This window comes from Ischnura elegans, chromosome 7 (assembly GCF_921293095.1).
Source record: "Ischnura elegans chromosome 7, ioIscEleg1.1, whole genome shotgun sequence".
In the NCBI taxonomy this organism is placed as follows: Eukaryota; Metazoa; Arthropoda; class Insecta; order Odonata; family Coenagrionidae; genus Ischnura; species Ischnura elegans.
In genome coordinates this window covers 67106298-67133007 of record NC_060252.1, presented here as the reverse complement: position 1 = coordinate 67133007, position 26710 = coordinate 67106298, and the positions used below count along the sequence as shown (strand labels likewise).

Genomic DNA, 26710 nt, shown 5'->3' with positions numbered 1-26710 from the left:
TTTACGTTGTTTTTAATCTCAAATATGAAGAAACCGTTTGCCTGCCAGACTCTCAGAAGAAAAAAAATGAAAATTTAAAAGATATTCATTTTCCTCCCCCCCACAAAAAATCCTGGATTCGCCCTTGTTCTCGAGTATATAATGAGACTAATATAACCTTTCTCCTGGTTTTCCATCAAAAAGCCGAATAGGCGTACACCGCACACACGTACAATATAAGTTTACCATATACTCTTTTTCAGATAAACGCCTTGTTTCCCAGCTCCACAAAATGCTCATTAGTAGGACTTCCCACATTGTAGTGTGCAATGTACGTGAACCTTTCCCCAATAGATCGTTGCAACTGATTGAAACCTTTACTGAAAATGGTTATTATGTAAACTTACATGAATAGCCTTATCACGGGTATTGATGTAAGTTCACCAGGGTATTTCTGTATGTATTTAATCTTACATGAATACCGTTTTTAGGTGATAATTTCAGCAGCTTATTGTAAACAATACCTTTGAATCCTAGATTAAAATATAAGCTTTTCCTCCTCGGCCACTAATAGCTTTTCAAAGGCAGAAGATAGGTCTGGTAAACGAGGTTAGGACGTTGGATATCAATACTAAGGTCCTGGATTCGAATTCCCTGCTTCAGGGGTATCACGACCTCAAGCGGCAGAGTGGTAACAGTTTGAGTGTCGTGAGGGGAGTACTCCAAGCGAAGCACTGCATCGGTAGGGAGGGACGTTAAGGCGAGGTTCCCTTGCCGTCAAGGGCAGACGCTAAACGCTTCTCGTTATCCGCTCGCTTTCCGGAAAAAAATCACCTTTTCCGTTAGTCACCTTCTCCTAAATACCACATGTCATCTAAGACTAAAATTCCCTACCTATTAACCACCTTCTGCATTTCGCCCCTTCTATATATCACATTAATTAACATCTGGTCTCTTCGTAAAAAAAGAAAGAAGTTGTTAGAATTGCGTATGAAAAGAAATAACTTTTCAATTTTGCATAAATTTATTTAAACGACCTGGATTTTAATATTCCACATCATAGTCTATGTGATCAATCGGGGTGTTTGCCCGCAATTCGTCGTTTAGAATAAAATTAGCAGTAATTTCGAATTTATTGCTTTTCATTCAGTATTAAAAATAAATTTCGCACACTCACACCGGAGAAAACCGATATCTAAGAGCTTGTCCAAAAAACAACTACCAGAAAAGTCCACTCAAGTAGTAGCAGCAAAATATGTGTTCATGGGGTTAAAGCATTATGCAACATCGTGGAATATTAGGCGATATCCTTCTGTGGTCCATATGATGAAATACTACGCATCGGTGGCCCGTCGCTCGGTTGTTGACGTAAAATGTATTGATATTTTTAATTCTGATTAGGCAAACATCACCCAGCTTTCACATTTAAATTCGAAAAACGCTTTGGCACTCACAAACGGATATTCTGAGAACTAAAAAGGAAGTCCGTGTTTAACGCGAAAATAAGCATGCAGAGGAAGCTGAATTTACAAACGGGGGCCTCTATTTTGGAATTTCACCCCCCCCCCCCCCCACGAAACCACAATATTTACAGAATTAGCGAAAGAAATAAACATTCTCTATTAGGTAGGATGTTTCAAAAGGATAAAAAGAAAATAAATTTGAAGCCTCAGCGATCAATCAATAACGGAATTTCAAGGAATTCAAGGAGCATAAAAGCCCGTAAAAAGGAGCCCAATTTTCAATACGCACACTTGGACGCCAACTTTATGTACACACTTGATAGTAATTTTGTATAATAATATTTTTCTATTGTTGTAATCGTACTGTAGTATTTTAATGGATTCTAAGTTTTTTGTACATACTTTTATCCAGTGACGTAAAAATATGCCTTTGGGGAGGATAGGATGGCAACCCTACCCCTCGGGAAAATCTGGTAAAATTTTTGAAAGTGACATGCCTGAAAATACATTTTACAACATTTTGGCACTAAAAATTGAACATTAAGCAAATTCAGTTATTAAATATCAAAACTAGACAATATTTTTAAATATTTTTTTATTTCTCCGAGTTTTTGGGGAGGGGGGATATATCCCCTCATCTACCCCATAGTGCCATAGCTAAGCTGCTGCTTATATTCATAACATATGGAAACATGCTACCATGATGAGTCATAGATGAGCTAATTTTGATCAAATATGATTTGTAAAATGCACTGCCGATAATTTCACTGATTTTCTATCATTTCGGTGTAAATTTTGCTCAATTAAAGAAATATCTTTATAATTATATAAAAAAATGCTTCAGGTTGGGCAGAATCACGGTACACAAAAAAAAGTTAAAAAACACTCACAGTACTAAATTTTCGGTGGCGCATTACCACCTTCCTCAGAGTTAGGTATTATTTATTATTTCATGATTAAAAGAATTAAACATATATTTAAAATAGACGCCAAAGCTTTTAAAAGTATCAATAAACATCGGAGGAAGTGATTCGCTGCGAAAATAAACATTCGATTGAATATCGGAGCCAGGTTCGAAAACCGGTGGAGTAAAATGGTTGTTTTCTTGAATTGAATTCCTTCTATGATCCTGAAAGCGTAACTGCACACAAATTCATTTGTTTACGCAGGGATCTGCACTAATGTTAAAAAAATTCCAAGACTCCATCCTCCTGACACAATTACAGGAATTAGGACGACTCAAACCTCTTTTGAACCTACCATAAAACTGATTCTAACCTTTCTCCTTCACAACCAGTTCCTCTGCCAAGCCACCTTGCACTGTTCTTGAGTATTAAATTACCACGATCCAGCTTAAAGAAATATTCCTCATATGTACACTTCCAAAAAAGTTTCGAAGGCGAAAATTGCGATTTGTTGATAATAAACACGATGATAATGCTATATTGCGATGAAGTGTACTAAATTTTAAGTCAAGTTTCCTTTATTAATTTTCAGTCAAATTTCCTTTATAAATTCTGCAAACAGTATGAGGCAAACTACATCTAATTTTTATTTCATCCGTAACAAATGCCCAACATATTTTTTGAAACTCATTTATAACGCTCTAGTAAATACCAGACTAAACTACGGTGTATTTAGTTGGGGTGCAGCTTATAAAAATTCTATAAGATACATTGTTATACAGCAAAAAAGGCTTATTAGAGTACCTAATTTAAAAAAAGAGCCGTCTTGAAAGTTCCTTTCCTTTATTTTGTAGCATAGGTTTGCTTCCCTAGAGACATCTTTCTATTTACAAGGCTTTACGTCGATTTTTCATGAGAAGTGGAAATACGGGGTTATTATAATACAACCGTCCTTCCTTCACCCTACGAAGATCACGTATTACTTTACCAAGACCTAACCTTACGCTACAAACGTTGTATATTGTTTATAGGCCCAAAAGTTTATAACTTATTACCTGATTCATGTCTGAAATCAAAAAATATTAACGCAATTATGAAAAATATACAGTCTTGGTTGTTTAGAGTGCAAAGTATGGAGGATATTTTTCTTTGATATAATACCATGTAATACGTGTACGTACTTACTTCAATTTAAATACTGTGCATGAAATGTTTCTATGTCAGCATGACCCTTTCTAAACGATGGTAGCCATAAAACAGGTTGTCCTTAATGGCTTCCTAAAGTTACTCCTTTTTATGTAATTAATTCTATTCTGTACTTTTTATTTTTTTTGGAGTAATAAAACAATATATTTATTATTTATCTACTATTTCCAATATTTGCAAAGGAACATGTCAAATAATAGCCACTATGTGCATAGGCGAATTTAGGGGGGCACGTGCCCCCTCCCCCCCAGACGCTTAAAATATAGACGAGATTTTTAATGCTATTGTCACTACGCTCGTTTTGTTTTGTGCATTGAGGAGCCTCAATCATTTAACTTCATAATAATAATTTTCATACTAAAATAAAGAGAATATTTCGCGCAGTGATGGTTTTATATCGTTTTTAATCTCAAATATGAGAAGACCGTTTGCGTGTCGGACCCTTGTGCCCCCTCCAGAAAAAAATCCTCGATCTGCCCCTGACAACATGCATAATTGATGGTAGCACTGAACTTCGCACCGAGGGGTCGCGGGTGAAATCTTCGAACACTTCCCTCCTCCCAAAAAATAAACATCAAAGCATGATCTAGCCCACGGAAGTGAACTATCTCCCCAATAGTGTATGTGAGATAATCACGAGCCTCTGGCTTAGTCTTCCTGCATAGAGGAATAAAGGAGTGGAACGAACTATCTGAAATTATTTTTAAGATCTTCCCCGCAAATGCTAAAATTTTTAATAGCAAGTAAGTGTTCATCGATTCTTGGTTGATGTCACTGTGATTTAGTATGGAGAGTTGGAAATTGGGTTATTTGGTTCAAACTTTATTTGTTAGTTGTATGGTATTCGAATTAATGTATTTTTTTATACTCTAGGGGTATTTTCTGTCTCTTTACTTTGTTCTCAGATAGATAGACTTTTCATTCATTTATTTAAATATCAAGCTACCACTAGGCAATAGCCTAATTGTAGCAATATGTAATAGATAAGTAGTCTGGGTGACATCTAACTTCAACAACCCAAAACCAACCTTCGAGTGGAAACAATAAGAGACTGAACCCATTCCCTATGTTTCAAAACATAAAAATTCCAATCCTGCTGAGGTACGCAGGTGTACCGTCTTCCGTCAGCTTATAGAGTTGACTGGGGATGAGTATAGGGCGGCATGAGAGTGGGGAACGTCTGCGATAGGGTAGGGGAGGTGGGCTCGCCTCACCCGCCCACTGTGACGTCACGAGGAGGGAGGCGTCGGATTGGCCCCCTTACCGTGACGTCGACGGACATACCCCTCGAAGAAGCTGAGACCATCGGCGGGCAGTCCTCTCTCGTCCCGTCACGGAAGAGTGTTCGCGCGTTTTATCGTCAAGGTGCGACACCAAAAAAGTGCGAAAAAGGAATACCCAAGGAACGACAAAGGCGCCGCCGGTGGGACTGATTGGAATTCACGCAGAAGGAGCAACACAATAAGGGGTGAGTGATGATCGGAGGAAGGTCTTTCATGGACGCGCACTGTGAGTGAAACACGTTCGGTGCTGCTGAAGATATTGTGTCGGAAGCTGTGAATATGGGAATGATAAGTGAAAAAAGAGTTTGTGCTTTCCGGGCGGTTGACTGCGTGAAGAATTATCGGGATTACCGCCGTGTCAGGAACTGAATTAACGTCGACGTTTCGAGGACGATGAGGGTTGAGGGGACGTCCGTGTCCGACTCGGCCATCGTCCTTACAGCCCTGAGAACTATAGCTGAGTGGGACATCGAAACGTCGGCAGTAATGCAGTTCCTGACCCGGTGGCAATCCCGAGAACTCTTCATGCCGGGAATGATACGTGCTATGATACTATTCGCCCCTTCAAAGTGAGGATTTCAGCCAATTTTCTCAGCATTCCAGAAATCAGATAGGATGTGTGCTACCACGTGGATTAATTCAGTTTTCTCGCGTCTCATACCGGGTTCATTGAGGCCGATGATTCTACACTCCTTCCGAGAAGCATTTACAGGGCAGAAGTGTGGCATGTGCTCCGCAGAAAATACTCGATTTGAGGGCTGAATTTCATATCCCATCCACATTAACGTACCAAACCGCGAGATACCCCAATAGGCTTGTGGCGTGGGTAGCTAGGACGCCAGCCGTTCATGAATATCTCAAATCGTGATCGTTGTCAGATATTTAATTGCCTCGGTTCGGTCCAACAATAATTTTAGTCCTTTAAATAGGAACTCCTAAACCTATCCGTTCGTCAAAATACCTCTCTTATTTTATAATTTCTGCCGGACCTAGATATATAGTGAAATTCGAAGATAATGTTCTCCGTGTCACACTAAAAATATGTCTGTTCTTAACTACTCAATCAATCTGAGGTTAGTTCCTAGACTCTTGCGGCTTCCAGCTGAATTCTATCATAGCTGTTAACGCCCTCTGTTCTATCTTAGCAGGTTTTGGCGAATCGCACAGTTTCGATAAAAATGGCAGAATTGACCTGGTTGTGAACCCAAGGAAAATTTGTGAAAAACTGCGCCACAGAAACAAAAAACCTAGCAATCTTCATCGTGGTTACGTACTCAGTTACTTCGAAAGCAAGTGAAAAATGATGCAATTTTGCCGTGGTGACCGTGATGGAGAACCTGACCCGGTGAAAATCCCGAGTAACCTTTATTAAAATGACCTTAATACGGGAAACCTGTCATCATTGCAGACATTATTATTATTTCTTCGCCGAAATTGCTCAAGAAATCGGAGATTCCACCAAAAATACCTGCAACAATTGGGATCCGCAAGCGATCCCATTGAGTGTGAAGTAAATTGTCGGATCAATTATTTCCCATCGTCCTATTGAGGGGCCTTTAATTAATGGCCATAAATGGCCAAATAATGGCCGTTAATTACGTGAGGTGAGTTTGGCGATTTTTGGACCCCCCCTTAATGAGACATCGCGAGATTTAGCTCGACCCCATCCCTCTTATCTTACGTAAGATTATACAAAATGCGTATTTACAGTGCAAATACTTTTATCTATGCTTCATTGCGTTGGATTTATATAAAACTAATTGTTTAATTATTTTTAATGGAGAAACACGCTTCGCTCAATTCAACCCAGTTTTTTTTGCCTATTTTACACTGTTTCTTGCGAAAAAAAATTACATGATACTTGCCTGGACCCCTCCCCCTATCTCCCGCGTGAGATTGGGTGGGAATCGGCTTGACCCCCATTCCCCCTTGAATACCTTACGTAATTAGTGGATGCCCCGTAGCGGTAATTAGTATTCCATTATTAATTTCATACGATCTCACTCCAACCTACCATGCCCATTGACTAATGCTAACTTTTTTTCTTCCCTGCAATCCCTCTAACGGAATTCCTCCTCCGTTCGTCCTTGGCGTTTGCCCCTTGATCTTCCACGCGGAGCTTTCTCCTCTAATTCCCCTTTAGTTTAAAAATACGCTCCTAAAAAATTTGCTGCGTCTCCGTGAGTGCACACAACCTTCTGGTCTCTACGCTGAGCAATCTCCTCCAGTAAATTCGCTTTCCGTTCGCTACGAAACCTTCAATGTTTGAGTTGGATCCAGGAGTAAAATTTATCTTCAGGTTGCTCACATTCACAATTCGGCGGAAATAATTTGATTCCGCATACTCGATCAATTTTTAAGGATTGTTTTACTCATTACTTTGCATTGGCTTAGACAGTGGCGTAACTATGGGGGGGGGGATGAGGGGATAGATCCCCCCCCCAAAACCCTCGCAAAGAAATTTTTAAAAATTGGTAAATCTATTGTTTAGTGCTGACATATAATAACTGTATCTACTAAAAGTTGAATTTTAAGTGACAAAATGATGGAAAATATATTTCCAGGCATTTGATTTTTCAAAAAACAATTTCCTGGAATCCCCGCTGCCTGTCCCCACCCTAGGCCCCTTCATCCCCCCAAAGCGTATTCCTGGTTACGCCACTGGGTTGAGTTCTTATTAAATAATAGCTGTTTTTAAATAAATTCATATTGTGGCTCAAAATAAGTCGTGAATCAAAATTGGGACCCTTCCATATTTTTCAATGAGCACTTGAAGTTATCTTCACAATAAAAGCGAGAGATTACTGCATCGAAATTCGGAGAACGCCAAATATACAAAACCCTGGAAACGTTTGGTCACTTGGCTGGCGTACGAAATTAAATGTCTTTGACCTACTTTATCTCAGAGCGTCTTTTGTACCTAACTATAGTGCATCACCATTGGCAAAGCTTTGAAGCAACTTTTCATAAAGTTATGGTGACATATGTACAATTTGGCATTCGGGAAAACAAATTGATAACCCTTATTCTTCAATCCAATTTATTACCGTGCGGCCGGGTAATAAAATACTGCCTTTACTTTTACTTGCCAGAGATTAAGGATTTTTTACGCCACTAAATATTTGGAGGAAAAGAGTGTTTATCTAAAAAATGTGTTGCTCAAATCCAGCACTCCTTAAGCCTTTAGGCGTGTTGCACGTTATTATCAATGCTTTTCTCTTGCGATTCTAAGAATACGATAGTAGTTTTTCGGTTATCGTTTCCTCAATTAAGGTATATAACGTAATGCAATCGATGATTCTTTCCATCAATTTAGATAAGAGAGCACGTTAAGTATATATATTCGGGCCGTAATATAGGTACGCACAGCAGTTGGGAGATTAACGTTACACACACAGAGAGGGCGTAAATCTGTTCTGTCTGGCAACCACACTTGTTCTCCTCAGTCCAGTTTGGTTATTATTAGAACAATCACCCCATAGACTAAAGCCAAAAAGTCCCGCGAGGGAATCGACACGGAAATAGAATAAAACCACGTGACCGAGGAGTATGGTTTGAAGTCTCAGCCCCCTCATCCGTCCTATGAAGGAATTCCACGTGAATGACTGAGAGTGTGCCGCAGATGACTTGCCGCATCCGGATACGCTTGCATATCGTCCACCTATCCATGGAGCCGAGAGTGTACGCAATTGCTACGTGATTCGGCCGACTCAAGAAGCAGCGAGGGCTTGCCAAAGAAAGCTCACGTGTGCCTCTCAAGAACACGGAAAGGGAAGCAAGTACGGAACGGAACAGGCCGCGGCGAACTGTGGAGTTTTCTTTTTAGCTCTACAATAGTCGAAGAACACTCTATGGGTCTGTTTACAGGATATATTAACACGTGCGAGTTAACTCTGCTTGCGTGAATGATTTTGGTGGACCGGAACGGAACATGTACGAATGCATGAACCACATTAGAACAGGTTCTATTTTCTGTATATGCATTCGCACAAGTTGGGTGGTTACACAATTCATTTTCGTGTTCTTTCACGCGTTGATGCATTTAGACATTAACTCGCACCGGTTAATGTACTGTGTCAATAGGCTTATAGACTATAAATTAATAGATCGAAAGGAATTAATAGGACGAATCACCACCTCTCCACCGCGATAGAGACAAAATACGATCGATGCATCGGATTACTCACGGCGAATCTCTCGTTACAAACTTACAATACTGACTTGAATCCTTCAGGATACACAAAGGAGATCATTATGATCATTTGCCTGCATCTTAAACACAACAATTTTACGTTTGTGACAATATTGAGAAGACATTTTAAAATTTCAAGGCCTGGTTTCACGGTACATTAGCTCGTACAAGTGCACAACTAAATGTAAGAACGCGAGAATGAACTCCTAAATGTTTAACCTTTTAACAACCCAACTTGTGCGAATGCATGCTCAGAAAATAGGACCTGTTCTAATTTGATTTATGCATTGGTACATGAATATACATTTGTACACTCGGATTCCTTCCGAATCAGTAACTTATTCAGATATTTATAATGAAAAGAAAGTAGTACCAGCGAACGTCTTCCGTGTGAAACAAACTTAATAAAAACGTCAATCCACTTCAATGGTTACTAAACAGATTGCATAGGGTAACACAATGGCCCGACAGTAAGGGATACGTTTAGGAACCAGAGATTTTGATTTCTAATGAGAGTCGACGTGGAATTTTAAGATGCTACTTTTAATTAATAGACTGACCGCAATTCAATACCCAAGTCGGCCACTCAAAAACCAAGTCTCATTAGAAAAGAGGTACAGATGTCAGTGAGGTAAAAATATTTAAGAGATACATCGATATTATTTCGCCTGGTTATGAAACAGAACAGAATACAGCGATCGCACATTATGAAGGACAAGGATGTTGTCGCTCGAATTAAAAAAAAACTAAAAGTTAAATTTTCTGTGGAGTCTAGGCACTAACGTTCCAGCTCGTGTACCAATCACATTTCATTGAATAGCTTTAATAATTCCATTTCCCGTGATTAAAGGGGAAGGTATCGAAATTTCCGATGGTCGTTAAGTCACTTTCTCCCTCTATTTCCGATGGAAACCCATCAATCTGCGGCCCATGTTAATGAGGAAAATTAGAATAGCAATCATCTTCCTTCGCAATTTACACGAGGAAGTCCACCGCAAAAAGGAAAACGCAAATCTGTTCATTGAAAGAGAAAGGTCGGGAGGAAAATCAATCTGACAAATTGACCGGATAATTGAAATGAAACAACATTATGGATCAGTGGACATATCTATGTGCGAGAAACAAAACTAGATAAAACGTCAATTCACTTCAGGGGGTAAAAATATTGCGTTCCGCGGTAGTTAAATGTAGTGGAAGGACGTGACTGGGTAAAGGTGTTGAGATTGGAAATATACGCCAAAATGGGCCAACCATCTATGGTTTAACCCTTTTAAGGCCCATAAAGATTGCAGCCATTACGACGCATAACAAAATACGTTTTTACGCCTATATTAATGCGTAGATTCCAAAAGCATTTATATGAAAGCGATATCGCTAATAGTTTATCAGATACAGTCTGGGATGTGAAATAATACCAATTCTCGATCCCTTATTGTGCACAGGGACACACGTGTCCCATGAAATAAAAACACTAATTTTGTGAAAATTAAAGCACAAATGCGGAGTTTTTCGTACTAACTCCTATAGCTAAGTACACACAAAGGATGAACCTAAAGTCCTGTTAAAATTAATCTTATCATTGATTTGTTATAAACTATCAAATTTCCACTTCGTAAACAGCATTTAAAGTGAAAGTTCTTAACAATATATATATCTACTATAATATCTAAATTATATCACAAAAAGAATTTAAAACTAGAAGCCAATAGTCTATTCTTCAATAGAACAAATTCTGACAATCACGCACCTTCTCATTTAATTATGGGATAATTTCAAAAATTTGGGACATATATGTTATTGGATCTTCAACGGTTAAACATGGGTAAAAAGCAAATGTTCAAAATAATACTTCACCTTATCATACGTTAAGATACGTCCATTCATAATAAGTAAAGGGAAATGACTGAAAGCGCTCTACCAAATACCTAAAGCCTGCTTTAAAGTTGTTCAAGTTAACGAGCCTAAACGACGTGAATCTTCGTCATTCGACCGGAAAGCTCGGGAAAATATAACGAGCGTTCTCGCTATCCTTACGTAACGCGTTAAATATGGTGTCATGGCGCTATGCTCATGAGCATGTAAAATAGTCTGTAAGAAAAACTCACAAAAAATAATCCTCCAAATATTTTGTCGATTCAAAAAATACCGCAGTGCGAGGGAGGGGTCGAATATCGCCACTAATTAATAAGAACAAGTTAGCCATTACTGGAGATTGCACAAAATTTGTGTTGAACATGTAGTCCAATCAACGAACGTCAAAAGCAAGGTTTTCTCCAAACCAAGTTAGAAGCTGCAAGTTGTGCTCAACTTTGTATTACTTCACGTGTTTAGCATGAAAAGGAGGGATAATGGGTCGCCTTTCTTCATCTCACCGAGGATTTATACTCAAACAACTTCGATTGTCAATTTTATCGCGTTACAGTAATAATATAGATCTCAGCTACTGAGAGTTATGCAAACGTAAATTCGTACGCTGATTAATGCTGATGGACAAACCAGATACGAAGGACATCTGGAGGACAACTCCCAACTAGTGTTCCTTCGTCAATAAAATAGTGCATACAGCTTTCCATCCTGAAACTTAATTATGGGATCCGGATTAATCATTTTCGTATGCGGAACTAGGATTTTAGTTGTAAAATGCGAGTTTCTCGAAAACGTATAATATTTGTTAGTCATTAGCAGTTTGTTACTTTATTACTTTCCAAATACTATAGCGTTTACTTTTGTTTCTTCTACTTTTTAATGTCGGCAGTGAAAATATTATAAAACACTTCTTTCTCGTGAAAAAAACTATTCTGCGACAAATTCCCAAATACGAATTGACCACTCAAATCATAGATCTTCCATCTCAAATGAAGTAAGAGGAGGAGTATGGGAATGGTTGCCTTCGTTTAAGCTGCGTACCTTAAAGGTCAATCAGTTTATTAAGTAACAGCGAGGAAAAAATTAATATATTATTCTGGTCGAATATTAAATAATAAAAAATTGAATTGTCTGAATGACCCGAACGTCAACACTACCACATACGGGTTATAAACGACGCTCTAATTAAAGGGAATAATTGACATTTTAGCTTTGCATTAAGGCAAGAGACATTTCCTCTCACGTGTCAGTAATTAAGTAGAGATGGTAAATAAAACCGGATGTCTTAATACCCGGAAATCTTGCCATCTCACATGAACATAACCTTCGATTCCACGCTTAATAAAACTCAGGACCTGGATACTACCAACAGGCAAGATTAAATTCGCGATAGTGATTACATATATGCCATATATACTTCATAAATTATGAATTAACCTCGCTTACGTGGTGTGTGTAGGTCTTAATCTAGCAGCTAGCATGCAAAACTCCTACTTGAGAAGAACGAGCAGGTCACGGAGGTTAAGAGTTGAGTAATGACGATTATGTAGGAGGAGAAAAACAACCATACTCAGACTATCTGAACATAGATGTATGCATACAATGGTTTTGCTGAGTTGACGACTTCGATGGAAACTCCTTTTTGCCATAATGGTGGCATGAAAAAATGCGCTCTCAGCGATTCTTTTCGTTGGTGCTGCTCGATTCTCTCGCCTCCGTCATTCAAACTCGATCGTCTGGGTGAACAGAGTTTTTCGACCTTTCCGAACTCCGCGTGAACCTTGGACGCATTTACCAAAATATATCGTCTCGATGGACATTTGCCAAATAAGAGCCCGTTAAGAAGTAGACAAAGAAGTTTATAGTAGAGTTACCGTGGAACGTTTGGTTGAATACACGACGATTGCCGCGCTAGCAATTAAAATACTTGTACGTCATGGTATGGAAAGGGTATTTGACATGTAGATTTCTTTTTGTTCTTAGAATCTAAGCTCACTGTACGAGTATAATGGGGTCATTCAATTGCAAGGAAAGTCCTTCCAGTTTCACTATCAGATCTCGTACAAATTTTGCTACGTAATGGAAAATGGATACCCATGAAATAGGTAGGTATTGTTTTTTCATCTACCAACGCTCAATACTTTTCGAGATATTAGCGAAGGAAAGTATCATAAAAACTTCTAACTTTATGCAACCTGCAGCGCATTATACTTCGTTGCTAGGACGAAGAGCACCGACAGTGTATTGTTGTGCCGTGGGTTGCATCAATTTAGGTGTTTCCACAGTAATTTCCGTATCTAATATCTGGAAAAGTATAGAGCGTTGGCGGCAGAAACAAAACCTCATTAGTATACATTTCCTATCACTTGGCAAAGTTAAACGACATCTGGTGCTGGCGCATGAGTCACTTCTCTAGTTGAACCCGAGAAAAAATCAAAATAATTCGTTAGAAGGGAAGGAAAAGCTTAGTATCGACGACGGAAAAATCTTCCTTCCTCAGAAAGTCTCTCATAAGTTCAAAATAAAATAAAAACGCGACTTTTGATGACGACATTTCATAATTTATTTTTTTTCACGAGGCGACGTCAGTAGAGTACCAGTTCATAGATTCGTTCATTGAGAACTTCCTATTGAAGAATGGAATCGCTCGCAAAAGTGTAAACAACAGCCAACTTAGTGAGGCCGATGAGTGGCGGAGAGTCGATGGCGCCATCAAATAATCTGCGAAAGGGTTAACACTCTACCGCCAATACGTTCATAGTGACCGGCAATGAAAGTTCCCACCACGCCTTGCCAATCATGGTGACCGGCCACAGAGCGACTGAATCCCAGGGGAATCGCCACGCCACCGGTGACAGAGTCCGATTGTTTAGAAATGGATCGTGACCAAGTGGTCATTATGACCGCAGTACATCCAAACCAAAGCTATACCAATGGTCCACGTTTCTGATCCATGCGGTGCTACTGCCCACGCGAACGTTTTCACTTGCTGTCTCCTTGTCTCCATGCTTTTCCTCTTAGTAAAGGCTTCGATTGCAGCACTAAATATTGTCGATATTCCGCTAGATATTCCCCACTTGAAATAACATTTGAGCCTATTCGATGGAGATGACCAGGGGAGGATTAAGATAGCGGTTTTGGAATGGCGGTTCATTAGTTTCCGCAGCGCCTTAACGGTATGCAACACATCTCACCGTTAATGCGACTAAGGTCTGATAAGTACTTATGTACAAGTGGATTTTATATACTCATAAATGGTTCTAAACATTGCTTGTTAAGGCGGTGGAATAAAAACTTTCATCGGAGAAACACCTTAAATCACCGTTGCCTTGGATAATATTGATTATTAATGAAGGCTTCAATAAGGTGGGACATCTATGTACACAAGAATCACTACGTACTCAGAACATCAGCACACACTTATCCGTATATATATGTCCTCTCATTACCCGTAATACGCCACTAGAGATGAAAAACCATCTATATTATCGTACGATCGCCACCAGCCATTCTGACGATCGCAATCCACGTCAAAAAAAAATCCGAGGCTTTTCTAGAATTGAAACACGATAGATTAATTAGAGCTCAGAGCAGGATTTTTCTTGGATATTTCAACTGCGCTGAATCCGGATGGCTTTACCACATCATAAGATCACCGGAGCCTTTGATTATATTCATCATTTATGAAGGTTTCAAAATATGGGAAATATATTTACACAAGAATAACTTTAAGAACTCACTCAACTCAAAACATCAGTACATATTTATCCGGACATTCTTGTCACCCCGTAGTCAATTTCGGCAGACTAAATGTTACTGAAAATTGTCACTGCTATTTTATATGATAGTATTGATTCATTCACTTCCGAAGGGTAAACGAAGATAAATAACTTGTATGATGTTGGGCACGACATGGTGGAAGTTCTTCATATTAGCAAAATAAGACATTGCAATATTTCCACTGAGTTTTATTATGACACTACGCGTTTTATCGTAACAAACAACATTATCAAGTGTTCCAATTATGAAAAATCAACACTTGATAATGTTGTTTATAACGACGAAACGCGTAGTGTTATAATAAAACTCAATGGAAATATTGCAATGTTTATTTTACTAATACGAAGATAAATAAGTTTCTCATCGCGTTAAAAATACGCATACAAAGAGAAAGTATGCGCTTCCTACGTCACATATACAACCATTTTTGCGGCTAGAAAGATATTCTCGGGAATACAGAAAACCGCAATACTCCAGTGGCTCGGATTCGAGTTCAATACCAGCTCAGTCAAATAAAAACCTGTTTCTACCTTGAGTGCTCTTAAGGAAAGTCAGCAGATAATTACACTGCGCCATTCATTGAAGAATTATAATGGTTCATATCAATTCTAAAATCAAAGTTTAACTGAGGAAAAGGTGTAACGTCGTGCCTTGTTCAACTCATTTTATTTATTTAATTTCAGTAGTTATTTTGGTTATCGATTGCATAAATTTATGTTTTATATACGATTTGTTGAGTTGACATTGCTAGGTTAATATATGTTTTGCTAGATATTTGATTCTTTGTTTAAAAGAACGCTGTTTATTGTTGTTGATAAAAAGGTGATTGTTAAAGAGGAAGTTTCAGAGAGAAAGGTGCAATGAAGAGGGGTAATGCTAAATTGAGTTTCATGGAGATTTATGTTATATGAGGGATCCCGACGTCACAAATGGTGGTGGAAGTAAGAACTAAGCTTTAAATAAATATAGTTTATCAAAAAATAATCGTTGGCGAAATAAGAACCACGGCGCACAGGAAAACAGGAATCGGGAGTGGTGGAACACCCAAGCTTACGCGTTTCCGGCGGTGAGTCGAACCAGTAGCGGCATGGAGGATAAGGTAGCACTACATCCTCAACGGGACTCACCCAACAAAACAACCGAAAGCCCTCTAGAGCCCTCAAATATATAGAGGCCTCCCATTTTGATTCCTCCATGTCTTTCGGCAGGAACCACTGACTGGAACAGTCGATCGAAACCCAAGCCAAGGCTTAGGCTCCTGCAAACGCACCGATTTTGGACGGCCGGTAAAAAATTGGCGGTCCACATTCCAATAGCGAATAATTGGAGGACGTACGAACTTACACACTGACCGACCACGCACCGGTAAAAAAATAATAACCGACGAAAAGTTGGTTAGCAGCCAGCCATTATTATTGTGCACGGAAAAAAGTTTTTTAGAACTATCAAATTCTGATGAAATTTCGTTTTTTTTCGGTTCATGTGGCACATTGAAAAATTACGCTTGGAGATAATAAAACTGACGTATCCTGCACGTATGAAAGATTTTCCACCCAGAAAAACATCATTCTGATTAAAAATCATAAAATTAAGAGTATAACGCAAGTTTCTGCAAAAGAAATACAAAAAAAGTGTAGAAAAAAAACGCCAGCATGAAGCATTAAACGTGGGCCCCCCGCGTGGTAGGAACAGACTCTAACAACTAGGCTAAATCGGTTGCCTTTTTATATCTTACGCAAACGTCGTAATATACTATTATTGTAAATAATCAACCTTTGTTTTGAAAGGTGAATAAGGTGTGACTACAGTTTCCCTTTGTAAGCTTGAAAGGAATACTTGATGCACACAATTGCATTACGTAGGTACTCCTTATCAATATGTAGTGCAGATGCGCAAGAAAACTTTATTAGCAGGCTTTTTACATCGATGTAGAGATGACTTTAACGTGCTGGATGATATCCTTATGGTCTAGTATGACGAATTTTATCACATGTTATTAAACATGATCGCGAATTAACATGCATCAGGAATACCTCTATTTAAAGTTTTAATGTGTCGAAATACACAAACATCTCCTTACAGCTTTAATTTCCTTAATAATACGCTATTCAATCATTGTCTTTGATGTACCAGCTTACGGATAACATTGCAATTTAAAAAAGAAACTAACAGAAACATGAACAAAAACAAAATTAAAACGTTATCGCCATCACAAATAATGAAAACAAAATCATTTCTACCGACCTATCTTTTATGTAAGGCCTGTTAAAGAATCTTTCAACTGCAAATGCGTATTGGTATTAACAAAACAGGAACGACAGACCGTTCGTTAGATACGAAACACTTAGTAAATTCTATCATAACAAAATTTGCATAACAAAGTAGAGTTTAATAATTTTTAACAAACAAGCAAGTGTTTAACTAAAAAAGTGTTCTAATCAGTCATTCGTTTGTTGTTCTGCGAAACTAGATTCAACAATCAATAGGTAGAGTTACCTTATGCAAAAAAACACCCGGATATTAATGCGTCTGATGATTTCCTCTTAAAAAAACGGCCACGAGAGAATATTAATCGGTTTAATTTAGACTAACAAAGGACAAAATACCTAAAATTCCGGCCGTTTGATTATAGTCTCCCAGTGGTACCGATCTAAAACTCTAATTTCATCTCTCACTGGCCATTGAGAAATGCTGACTCACGCAATCATCTCATACACGTGGAAAACACGACTTGCAATTTACTAATTTTCGCCAGGATTTACAAATCATTATGCCTCACCCAAATGGGGTGATAATTACACACTATCGTTGGCGGAACTCGGTTGCTTTCCGAGCTGAAGTAGACTCGCGGAGTTATGAAAGGAAGAGGAAAAACACTCAGGAGGCCGTTCCAAAGATGACGAGTTCTCACAATTTATACCTGAATATGGCCCTCAGAAAGGAAGTTACGGGGAGAGATTTTGGTCCAGTGCATTTAGCCTGCTGCTCTCGGAATGGAGAGCTCCCACGAAATTTGGAGATAACTCATTCTGCATTAAAGGATACTCTAAATAAGAATTACCATTGCTTTAATCAGCAGACACGTAATAAAAATAATAATAATTCGACTTTATTGGGCGAGATTGGGACAAAAACGTCCCATCCTACGTCTTAACCCTCGTCAAACATTAAATATTTACAGAGGAATACATTGTCAAGTTATTCTTGAAATTAAATGCAATCAAATTATAGCAAAAAAGACGTAGAAGCACGCTTTAAAAAATCAAATTGAACAAAGTCTACAAAATTCGCCCAAAATTAACGATCCTAACTAAATAAGCTATGAATGAAATTTAAATACTGAAAGCGGGGATCGGGTTGGTGTGGTGGCTAGAGTGTTGGCTTCCCAACCGGCGGGCTCGGGTTCAAATCCCGGCAGTGGCCGAGAATTTTCAGATACTGCCCTATCCCTGCTTGAATGATTTGTGGAGGACAGATCAAAGTGCAACACTCCGTCCGTTGGATGGGACGTTAAGCCGTGGTCCCCATGGTGCCTTTCGCTAAGAGTAGGCTAATGCCGACGCCGGGTTTCTCTCCACCCTTCCTCTCATGCCCTTCCCTCATGACGCAAATGACCAAAACTGTCGGTCGCCCCCTCCAAATACCATACCATGGGGAACATGCATGAAATTTACTCATCATGCCACTAAGTCTCTTTGAATAGGCAATTTTCTACTGAGTTCAAATTTATAAGCCAAAAACTCTCCTAGTACTCCACAAACGTCATTAAATTCTAATTAAACGTTCTGAAATATCTTGAAGTCACGTTACCTGAAACGCCTTCTGACGTCATCGCAGCGTACAGCCTTGATTGAAGAGATCGAAGTAAATACAATCGCCGAGCTTTGAAGTACTTCTGAGTAAAAATTGACTTAAGAGGTATTTAAGAAGGCACAATACGACAGTTTACCTTTGGTCGACCCCCTGCGGCTGATTTCCAGAAAAACAGTGATTGCTTCGTCACTACCGCGATGCGTGGAGTAGAAGCAAGCAGGTAAATAATTATGCGATTAATAAAAAAGGTATTACGAACGTTTTTAAATGTTTATTTATTTATTGCCTAGTAAGATTTAATAGATTCATTGCTAGCTGAAAATCTATCTTATGCGTTTACTTAGTAACCTACCAATCGGAACTAAGATAGTTTTCCCCAATCGGCCGGAGTTGAGATCCAAATGATCGTTAAAAGTAATAAAAAATTATTAGATAGACACGGAAATAAGTTTCATATTTTAAGTTACTATTTGCTTCTGCACTTGATACGCCGAGATAATCTAAGATCTTACATCATTTGGTTAATTTCTCTGAGCCCTCTCGCACCGTTAGGGTTTTTTTTCTAGGTCGAAACAGAAATTCTGGGTACCTCGGAAGTACTTCTACAGGCGTATCAGCAGGGCCGGATTTACCCAAAGTTACGCAATAGGCACCTCTCGATTGAGTGCTCCTCCTCGCTTGAGCCCCCCCCCCTCCCCGATTTTTATGATATGGCATAGCCACTCGCATGAGGTGACAGAAGGCGCCCCTTGGACTTCGACGCCCCTAGGCACGTGCTTACAGTTTGCCTTACGGTAAATCCGGTCCTGCGTATCAGAGAAAAAAATTACTGGTATATCAGCCACGTTTTACCAAGTTACACAAGCAACGGTCATTTATATGAATCCCAAGAAATTCGCAATGGGCATTGCGCGTCATCTAGTCGGGTGGTTAACCCACAAGAACTTATGATTGTGGAAGTTACTATTTAATGTGTTCAAATGAATAGGGTGGCTGGGAGGTATAACTGGAGTATCTCCTTTCAACCCAAGGCTGACAGTACTAATCATGCGCCCTCCACCTTAATTAGCAAGTTCCATCTCTCTCCCTCTTTTCAGAGCACTTTAAATATGCAGCAGCTCAAATTGGCGAAGTAAATTGCGACGAGGGTGAAACGGAGAAAAGTCATGACTCGCAGATGAGGCTTGCACAAGAGGCTACGATTGTTTACTTATTTCTTCTCCCATTAGACCAACCCAATCTCTCAACGCAACTTCACGGAAGATAGTCATATCGGTCGTTACAAACTGAAAATAAACGAATGGCGAAAGTGTCTCTTGGACGACGAAAATAATTTCCAGCCCCCTGAGTACTCATCACGCCAACAGCGATGCAGAAATGTCGGTCGAAATCATTTTTACCTGAAATTAAAAGCTATACTTTTCAACAATAATCGAAATTTGAACCAAAAGATCGATTAAAATGAAAAAAATGGACAGTTCTTCTTCTAAATTTTGTACAAAAACGTGTTTGTTGCACAATCGAAAAACACTCAAAATACATATTCGAGTTGCAAAAAAATCTACTCAGAACTCATGATTGAATTATTCGTAGTAAAAATATACAAATTCACGCACATAAATGTTTTGGGATTACCGCGTGAAACCATTCGGCTTAACTATATATTTTTTTTAAAACGATCAACTGAATGAGATACTTTCTTGATGATCGAAGACGTGCCTTTCCAATTTTACCGGACTTCGAGAAAAGTCGTCCACATGGAATGGATGACGTCATCAAAGGGCGATAGTGCCGCTACTGAGATCAAACGAAATGATCAAGGTCGAAGTCAAAAAATCGATTTTGGATCGAAGCTCGAAGACCATGGCTCGATCTCCTCTATATTTGGCTTTTAAAATTCGATTATTATCGAAATCGATCTTTCCTTCACTACAAGCCAAGTGGGAGTGTATTTATTTCCTCGGTAGCCAGAATCGATTGCCGTCAAAAAATTTTCTCAACGAGAAGTGCGTATATTTATATTAGTTATAGTTGATTGCCAGGTGAAATAATTATCCTTTCCCAGTTTTTCAAACCTTTCGCCTCTTTCTTCAATTTCATTTCTTCCATGTGCCATTTTTATATCTTAAATATCTTTTAACTTCTTTATTTTTCTATATAATTTCCGCGAAAACGCGTTCTTCGTTTCGACGCACTTTATATACTAGTGTATTTGAACTTCTGCGTTACTTGGCTCTACTGTGATTCACTTTTTTCTTCTAATTTATACTTCTGTAACTATTAACTTTACTTATTCTGCGCATCTGGGCCCATTAACTCTTAAAAATATATCTCGGAGTCTTGATAAGTTCGCTCTTTTATTCTCTTAAGATGTATACTCAAACAGAAATCAATATCTTTTATATATTTCTAAATAAATAAACTCTAACTCTCAACAACCAATGCCCGGCACATACATTTTAAATTGAACTCCTACCATTTATGAACGAGAGTATGTGATTTATTCTCCGCTAAAGAGCGAAACGATACGAAGAAAGAGTAATACCATCCTCAATCACAAAAGTTAATCAGTTCTTTCTGAACTTTAGGACGGCAGACTTCGACCACTTTCTAGTCAATACGTCGATTAAAAATGACGTATGTATTCATGGACGGGACATTACCACGTCGAAGCACGCCGTTAAGGTGTACTCCGTAACAAGTCCAATAGTCCTTGTAATTCATGGTTTCTAGGAGCCATTAAAGTAATAATACCACATGAAATATCATTAACAGGAAGTTTAAGTGACAATTTGTAGTTGGAAAAAAATATCTAGAGATTAATAATGCACAAATAAATAACTGATCAGTAATCACTACCATTTTAATCACATTACCAATTTGGATCCGATTAGACAGCCTCTCAGATGTGGAATGTGAAGGATTGCTGATCAGAAAAGTCTTGATCTGACCTCCACCTTCCTATTTCGGAAACGTTTTAAAAAAACTTTTATTAACCCGAATGTCATGAAATCCCTCCTCTTCCGTGTTGATTTTTGGCAGCTTATTACTTACAATTGTCCGACTATCGAGAACTAAATCAGTAGAGCAAGAAATGATACTTCTTATTAGCGTCAGAGTTAGGAACCGAAGAAACAATCTATCGTACAGCACATCTTATCATCTTGATCCCTGCTCCAATTCTGAGTTGAAAGGGATTCAACCCAGTGAAGTGCCATTTTTAATTCTTAACAGTCACTTATTAGTTAATAGACGGAAGAAATCTACATTTTATATTAAAACTACCGCTAATAAAAGTCGGGTCATAGATTTCCACTAATAGAGTCACTAGCAAGAACATTCATCTTCTGAGGAATGCGGTGCGGCGCAATCTTTGACCATGAGGGGACAAAGTTTTGCACATTATCTTAAAATGTCCGAGAAATTCACAGAGCAGCCTTTTTGAGAATAAGCTTCTTCCACTCTGCTGTTTTTAAAATCATCAGATGTTGACTCATATGATAATAATGCATGGAAACAAAAAGGTGGTAATATAGCGGGATTTTCAAATTTTAAATCCTAGAGGAGAGATCGAAATAATACTTTTCAGCATACAAATCACGCGGTTTCCCTTCGAAATTGATTTACAGGGTGTTTCAGGAGGAATCTGCAATACTTCAGGCGGTAGTTTGGGAGATAATTTTGAACATTCTTTCCTATAAACATGGGGTTGCAACTCCTTATTTAACGAGCTCTGGCAACGCACACATTTTATGGGTACACTTTGCAGTTACTACGAGAACAGTTTTTCTTGAGTAACCATCCTTTACGACATTCCATTGAATACTCTGGATTTTTAAGAACATTAATTTATTAATGTGGGACGAGAATGTGCGATTATAATTATCTGAAATAATTCATCTTTTGTGCTTAATTAAGCGAGAGGTTCGAGTGAGTATCAAAAAAACCACTGCGCAGTGTCCCCATTTTGAGATTGTTTCAAAAATTATAATCGCACATTTTAGTTCAGCCTTAATCATTTAATGTCCTTAAAAATCCAGACTGTTAAATAAAATGTCAAAAAAGGCTGCGTACCCAAGAAAAACCGTTTTCATCGTAACTGCAAAGTGCATCCGAAATAATGTGTTGCGTTGCCATATGTCACTCAGTAATTAAGTAGTTGCGACCCCATGTTTATGGACAAAAAATGCTTAAAATCGCCTCCCATACCACCTCATTATGTATTTTCGTATTTTTTCCTACAAGCTACCTAAAAGTTCGGTCCACTAAGTTATTTGAATAACGTTAACACACATTAATTTCAAACCCATTACTGAATCATACAAGTCCAAGTAGTGATCGCTTGAGATTTTGAAGCCAAATTTCTCAACTTAAACAGTTGTCTCCTGGTATAACCGAGTCATAAATTCCGAACTCTTCAACAAACCAGTCACTATTAACACATTCCGTACTCGTCGTATTTAAAAAGCAATCCTCCGCGACTTAAATTTTGGCAAAAATTTAACAATTTTTAATTTTATTTTAACAAAACGACCTCATGAGACCATCGGAAATTTTTTTTTGTTATAAAAAAAAAATATCCCTCTTTTTTATAAATATTGAATTATATTGTTTCAAATATCCTGTCAAATTTCTGATACTTTCCCGCCATACACATACTTAATCCGCAATTTTTTTTTCGTTCAAGGTAGGCGTTGCGGAGAATATCCAATCAAACCTTGTAATTTTGCGGGAAAAAAACACTAATAAAAATCATGATACAGCCAAAATAGATTTTTTTCTTGGAATTGCTACTAATTGATACCATTTTGAAAGATTTGTTGCACTAAGTAAAACTATTACGAGCGTTACCGATATTTTTTACGAAGGTTTTTTTTCGGATTTAGGATAATATGCTTTAGCTTCTCAGTCACACAACGTAGACGTTATGTCACGAGCACGAAATTTGTTAACTCTACTGCTCACTCCCTTCTTTCTGCTTTTGAACGTTATTTAGACTTTCAACTGCCACCGCATTCAGCTGACAGTCATGACGACCCCAGAATATCCACGCTTTTACCAAGAATATCCACCTCACACTTCCAGGATTTTTGTTGTGCGGCGTTCGTAGGCTGCATTCGGGATTCGAACCCGGGATCCCTCGGTCGGAAGCTAAATGCTCTATTCCCCACGCCACCAGATCCAATGATAAAAAAGACAGAAATGCTTTCACAAACTTCGATTCTTACTTCCTTTCATGGCATGCTGAAATGATTCTTCCGCATAAAAAACGTACCCAGGCATTCAGCTCCACACCGGTCCCGCCTTTGCCTTGGGCAGTCAGCTAATAGCAGCTATAAGCCGCTAGCATTGATTAGCACACTGGCATGCCTCAAGAAAATTCTTCCAGTCTCGAGCCTTGAACTCCAAAGGGGAAAGAAAAAATAAATGCCAATCGATTGGCAACTAATATCGACATACCCAAGCGACAAGATGTGAATGACTACAGTGTATATGATTGTCAATGCAAATAACAGTGTCATTATCATTCTATTCCCGGAAGTTAATAACAAACCAAATATGACTGGGGTTTACACTAGGACATAAATAAACATAAAGATGGCATTCGGACGCTTTGAGGATTATAGAGTGAGTGATTATGTACGCAATTACCTCCTATTTGCGTAATTCATTTAAAATCGGATGGAAAAGAAATTAATAATGAAATCCCAACACAGAATTAGTTACCCTCAGCACTGAAAATTGAAAAATGATACACCATTTATTATGTTTTTGAGAGCATCAACTTCGCCATGAAACGTTCCATACGAACACAATATGGACATTTCACGGGTTTCTATGTACCACGTGTAAAGGAAAACAAACACATGACGCATGATTTAAAAACAGAAGTAGTCGAGCGTATCCTGAATCGAGACCAAAAATTCAACCGGGATGATTCCAGAGGTTTATGGCAATCCGATCAAGTTTCTGATCCCTTAATAAAAGAGGCGATTGGGATAAGGTAGGAGAGGAATTATTTCAACCGAGATTCCGGTTAATGGATCAGTAATTCTTAAAATATGATTCTGAAAATAAATGCTGGAGCTGTCGCATTTGGTCAACGGTCCTCCGCCTAAGCTGAGATTCAGAAACATACGTCGGTCGTAGCGAATCTGATAATGACTGATCTTATATGTGCACCATAATTCTTTATTTTACTGATGCATATTTTAATAATGAAATAGAAAGATATGTCGGTCGGATTAAGGTCGTTGTGCCCTTTCGTGCATAGCGTTCGGTATATCGGACGCCCGTATTAAATTTTTTTCTCTTGAGCTCCAGTTTGCATGCGCTAGATTGTGATACCATATTACGTTCAAATGGATGTCTGTATTCACCGCTTTGCTAATATCTTAGTTGCTTCCTTGAATTTATCGTGTTACAGAAGCATTTATGTGAGACATGGCATTGAAAGAAAGTCACCCGTGCTAAGTAAATAAATCATTTTTTATTGAATTGTATTGCAAAAAGTGTTGATAATTTCTCTCATATTTTTTTCTATAGATATGAATTTTTCTTTTCTATTTTTCTAAAAGTTTTTTCCCCGACTATTTTATATCTTTTATCATCACTGAAAACTGATCGTCCGATAGATGCACGCCATACACGGGGGGGGTTAGATCTCGTAGCGAATCTTATATGTGCACCATAATTCTTTATTTTAGTGATGCATATTTTAATAATGAAATCAAATTTATTTTGTTCGATGGTGGAATTCTAGAATACTTTATGCTCTAATAGGTTAAAGGAGAGGCGGCTCATTACTTTCCGCGGCGCCTCGGTGGTATGCAGCAACGCTGTGTCTACGGTCTCATATGCGTATACTAGTGGCTTTTAAATATTCATCAATTATCTTCAAGGTCGGGTTGGTGTGGTGGATAGAGTGCTGGCATTTCACCCAGTGGACTCGGGTCCAAATCCGGGCGATGGCAGAGAATTTTCAGGGACTGCCCTATCCCTACTTGAGTGCCGTGCGGAGAACAAGTCAAGTTCAACATTCCGTCCGTCGGATGGGACGTTAAGACGTGGTCCCTTTGGTGCCTTTCGATAAGAGCAGGCTAATTCCGACGCCAGGTTTCTCTCCATCCTTGCTTCCATACCCTTATCTTATGGCGCAAAAGACCTCAGCAGTCGCTCGCCTCCTTAAAAAACCGTACCATTATTTTTTTTAAACTGGCGAAATAAAAATTTTTGTTGGAGAGCCACCTTGGAGATTACCATCTTTTCAATTTTTCCAGAAATTTCCAAAAATTCCGCTACCACCCCACATCCAGCGCCGCATAGGTTCTAGTGCACCAATACTCTATAGCACAGGTTTTGATTACCAACGTTGGTAAATAATCGAGTAAAAGTAATAGGATTACTTGTACTAACGGTTATTTTCGCAGTAATTTGTTCTTGTAACGATCACTTTTTACTAAATTCAATTTTTATTCGTAATTTACTCCTTATGATGAAAGAGGAATCGTTACTTTCGCTGTAAACATTACTTGCTCGTAATCGACGAGTAATTTAGTGATTTCACTGATTTACCTAGGCTTGCATAAAAGTTCGCGTCTCTGACTACCATAATTTGCTTGTTTACGTTCAGCCAACCTTATGATGTAGTAGCCTACTTATGATGTGCACAAAATATGACGATCCTTATATTGCTACAGCAGATATAACTGTACGAATCGCAAGTGAAATTGCAATTTCAGCAATCTCTGACTCAATTATTCCACATTTTTACTGCACTATTCGACAGTTGCCAAGGTGTTCTTTAGAATGGACAGCATTACAAGAAGTAATTATCATTAACTGCAATTTTTCTGATTATTTTTAAATCAGTAATTTGCACTAGTAATTGATTGATATTTTACGAAGTCACTGTAATTGATCCCGGTTACTTTTTCTCAGTGCCTTTACCAACTATGTTGATTAAGCACCTCAGTCATTAACGACTTCATTATTTCTCAATGGCCCTATGTCTCGTGAGTTTGGCGATAGAGAAGTACGAAGTAGTTGGTAACCACCCAATTTGCTTCAAATTAAAGATACTACCATCATCCATTGATATGTTTACGCTTGGGGGAGGACTGATCGCTTCGAGACAGACTGCGTAATTAAAACGTGGATGACCTTTACTATTGATGTCATTTAACAGCAGGTACTCCAGTTGATCTATATATGATCTAATTA

General features: G+C 38.5%; 1 protein-coding gene across 2 annotated transcripts in view; it reads left to right on the top strand.

The window, feature by feature from the left end:
• The first annotated feature begins 5032 nt into the window (after positions 1 to 5032).
• Positions 5033 to 26710, top strand: part of LOC124162057 — a 41709-nt gene continuing 20031 nt past the window's right edge. For both annotated transcript variants that reach the window (XM_046538406.1, XM_046538405.1), the window contains exon 1: positions 5033 to 5062. In XM_046538406.1, the coding sequence (XP_046394362.1) occupies positions 5050 to 5062 (13 nt within the window). In that variant the 5' untranslated portion in view covers positions 5033 to 5049. The remainder of the gene's footprint in view (positions 5063 to 26710) is intronic.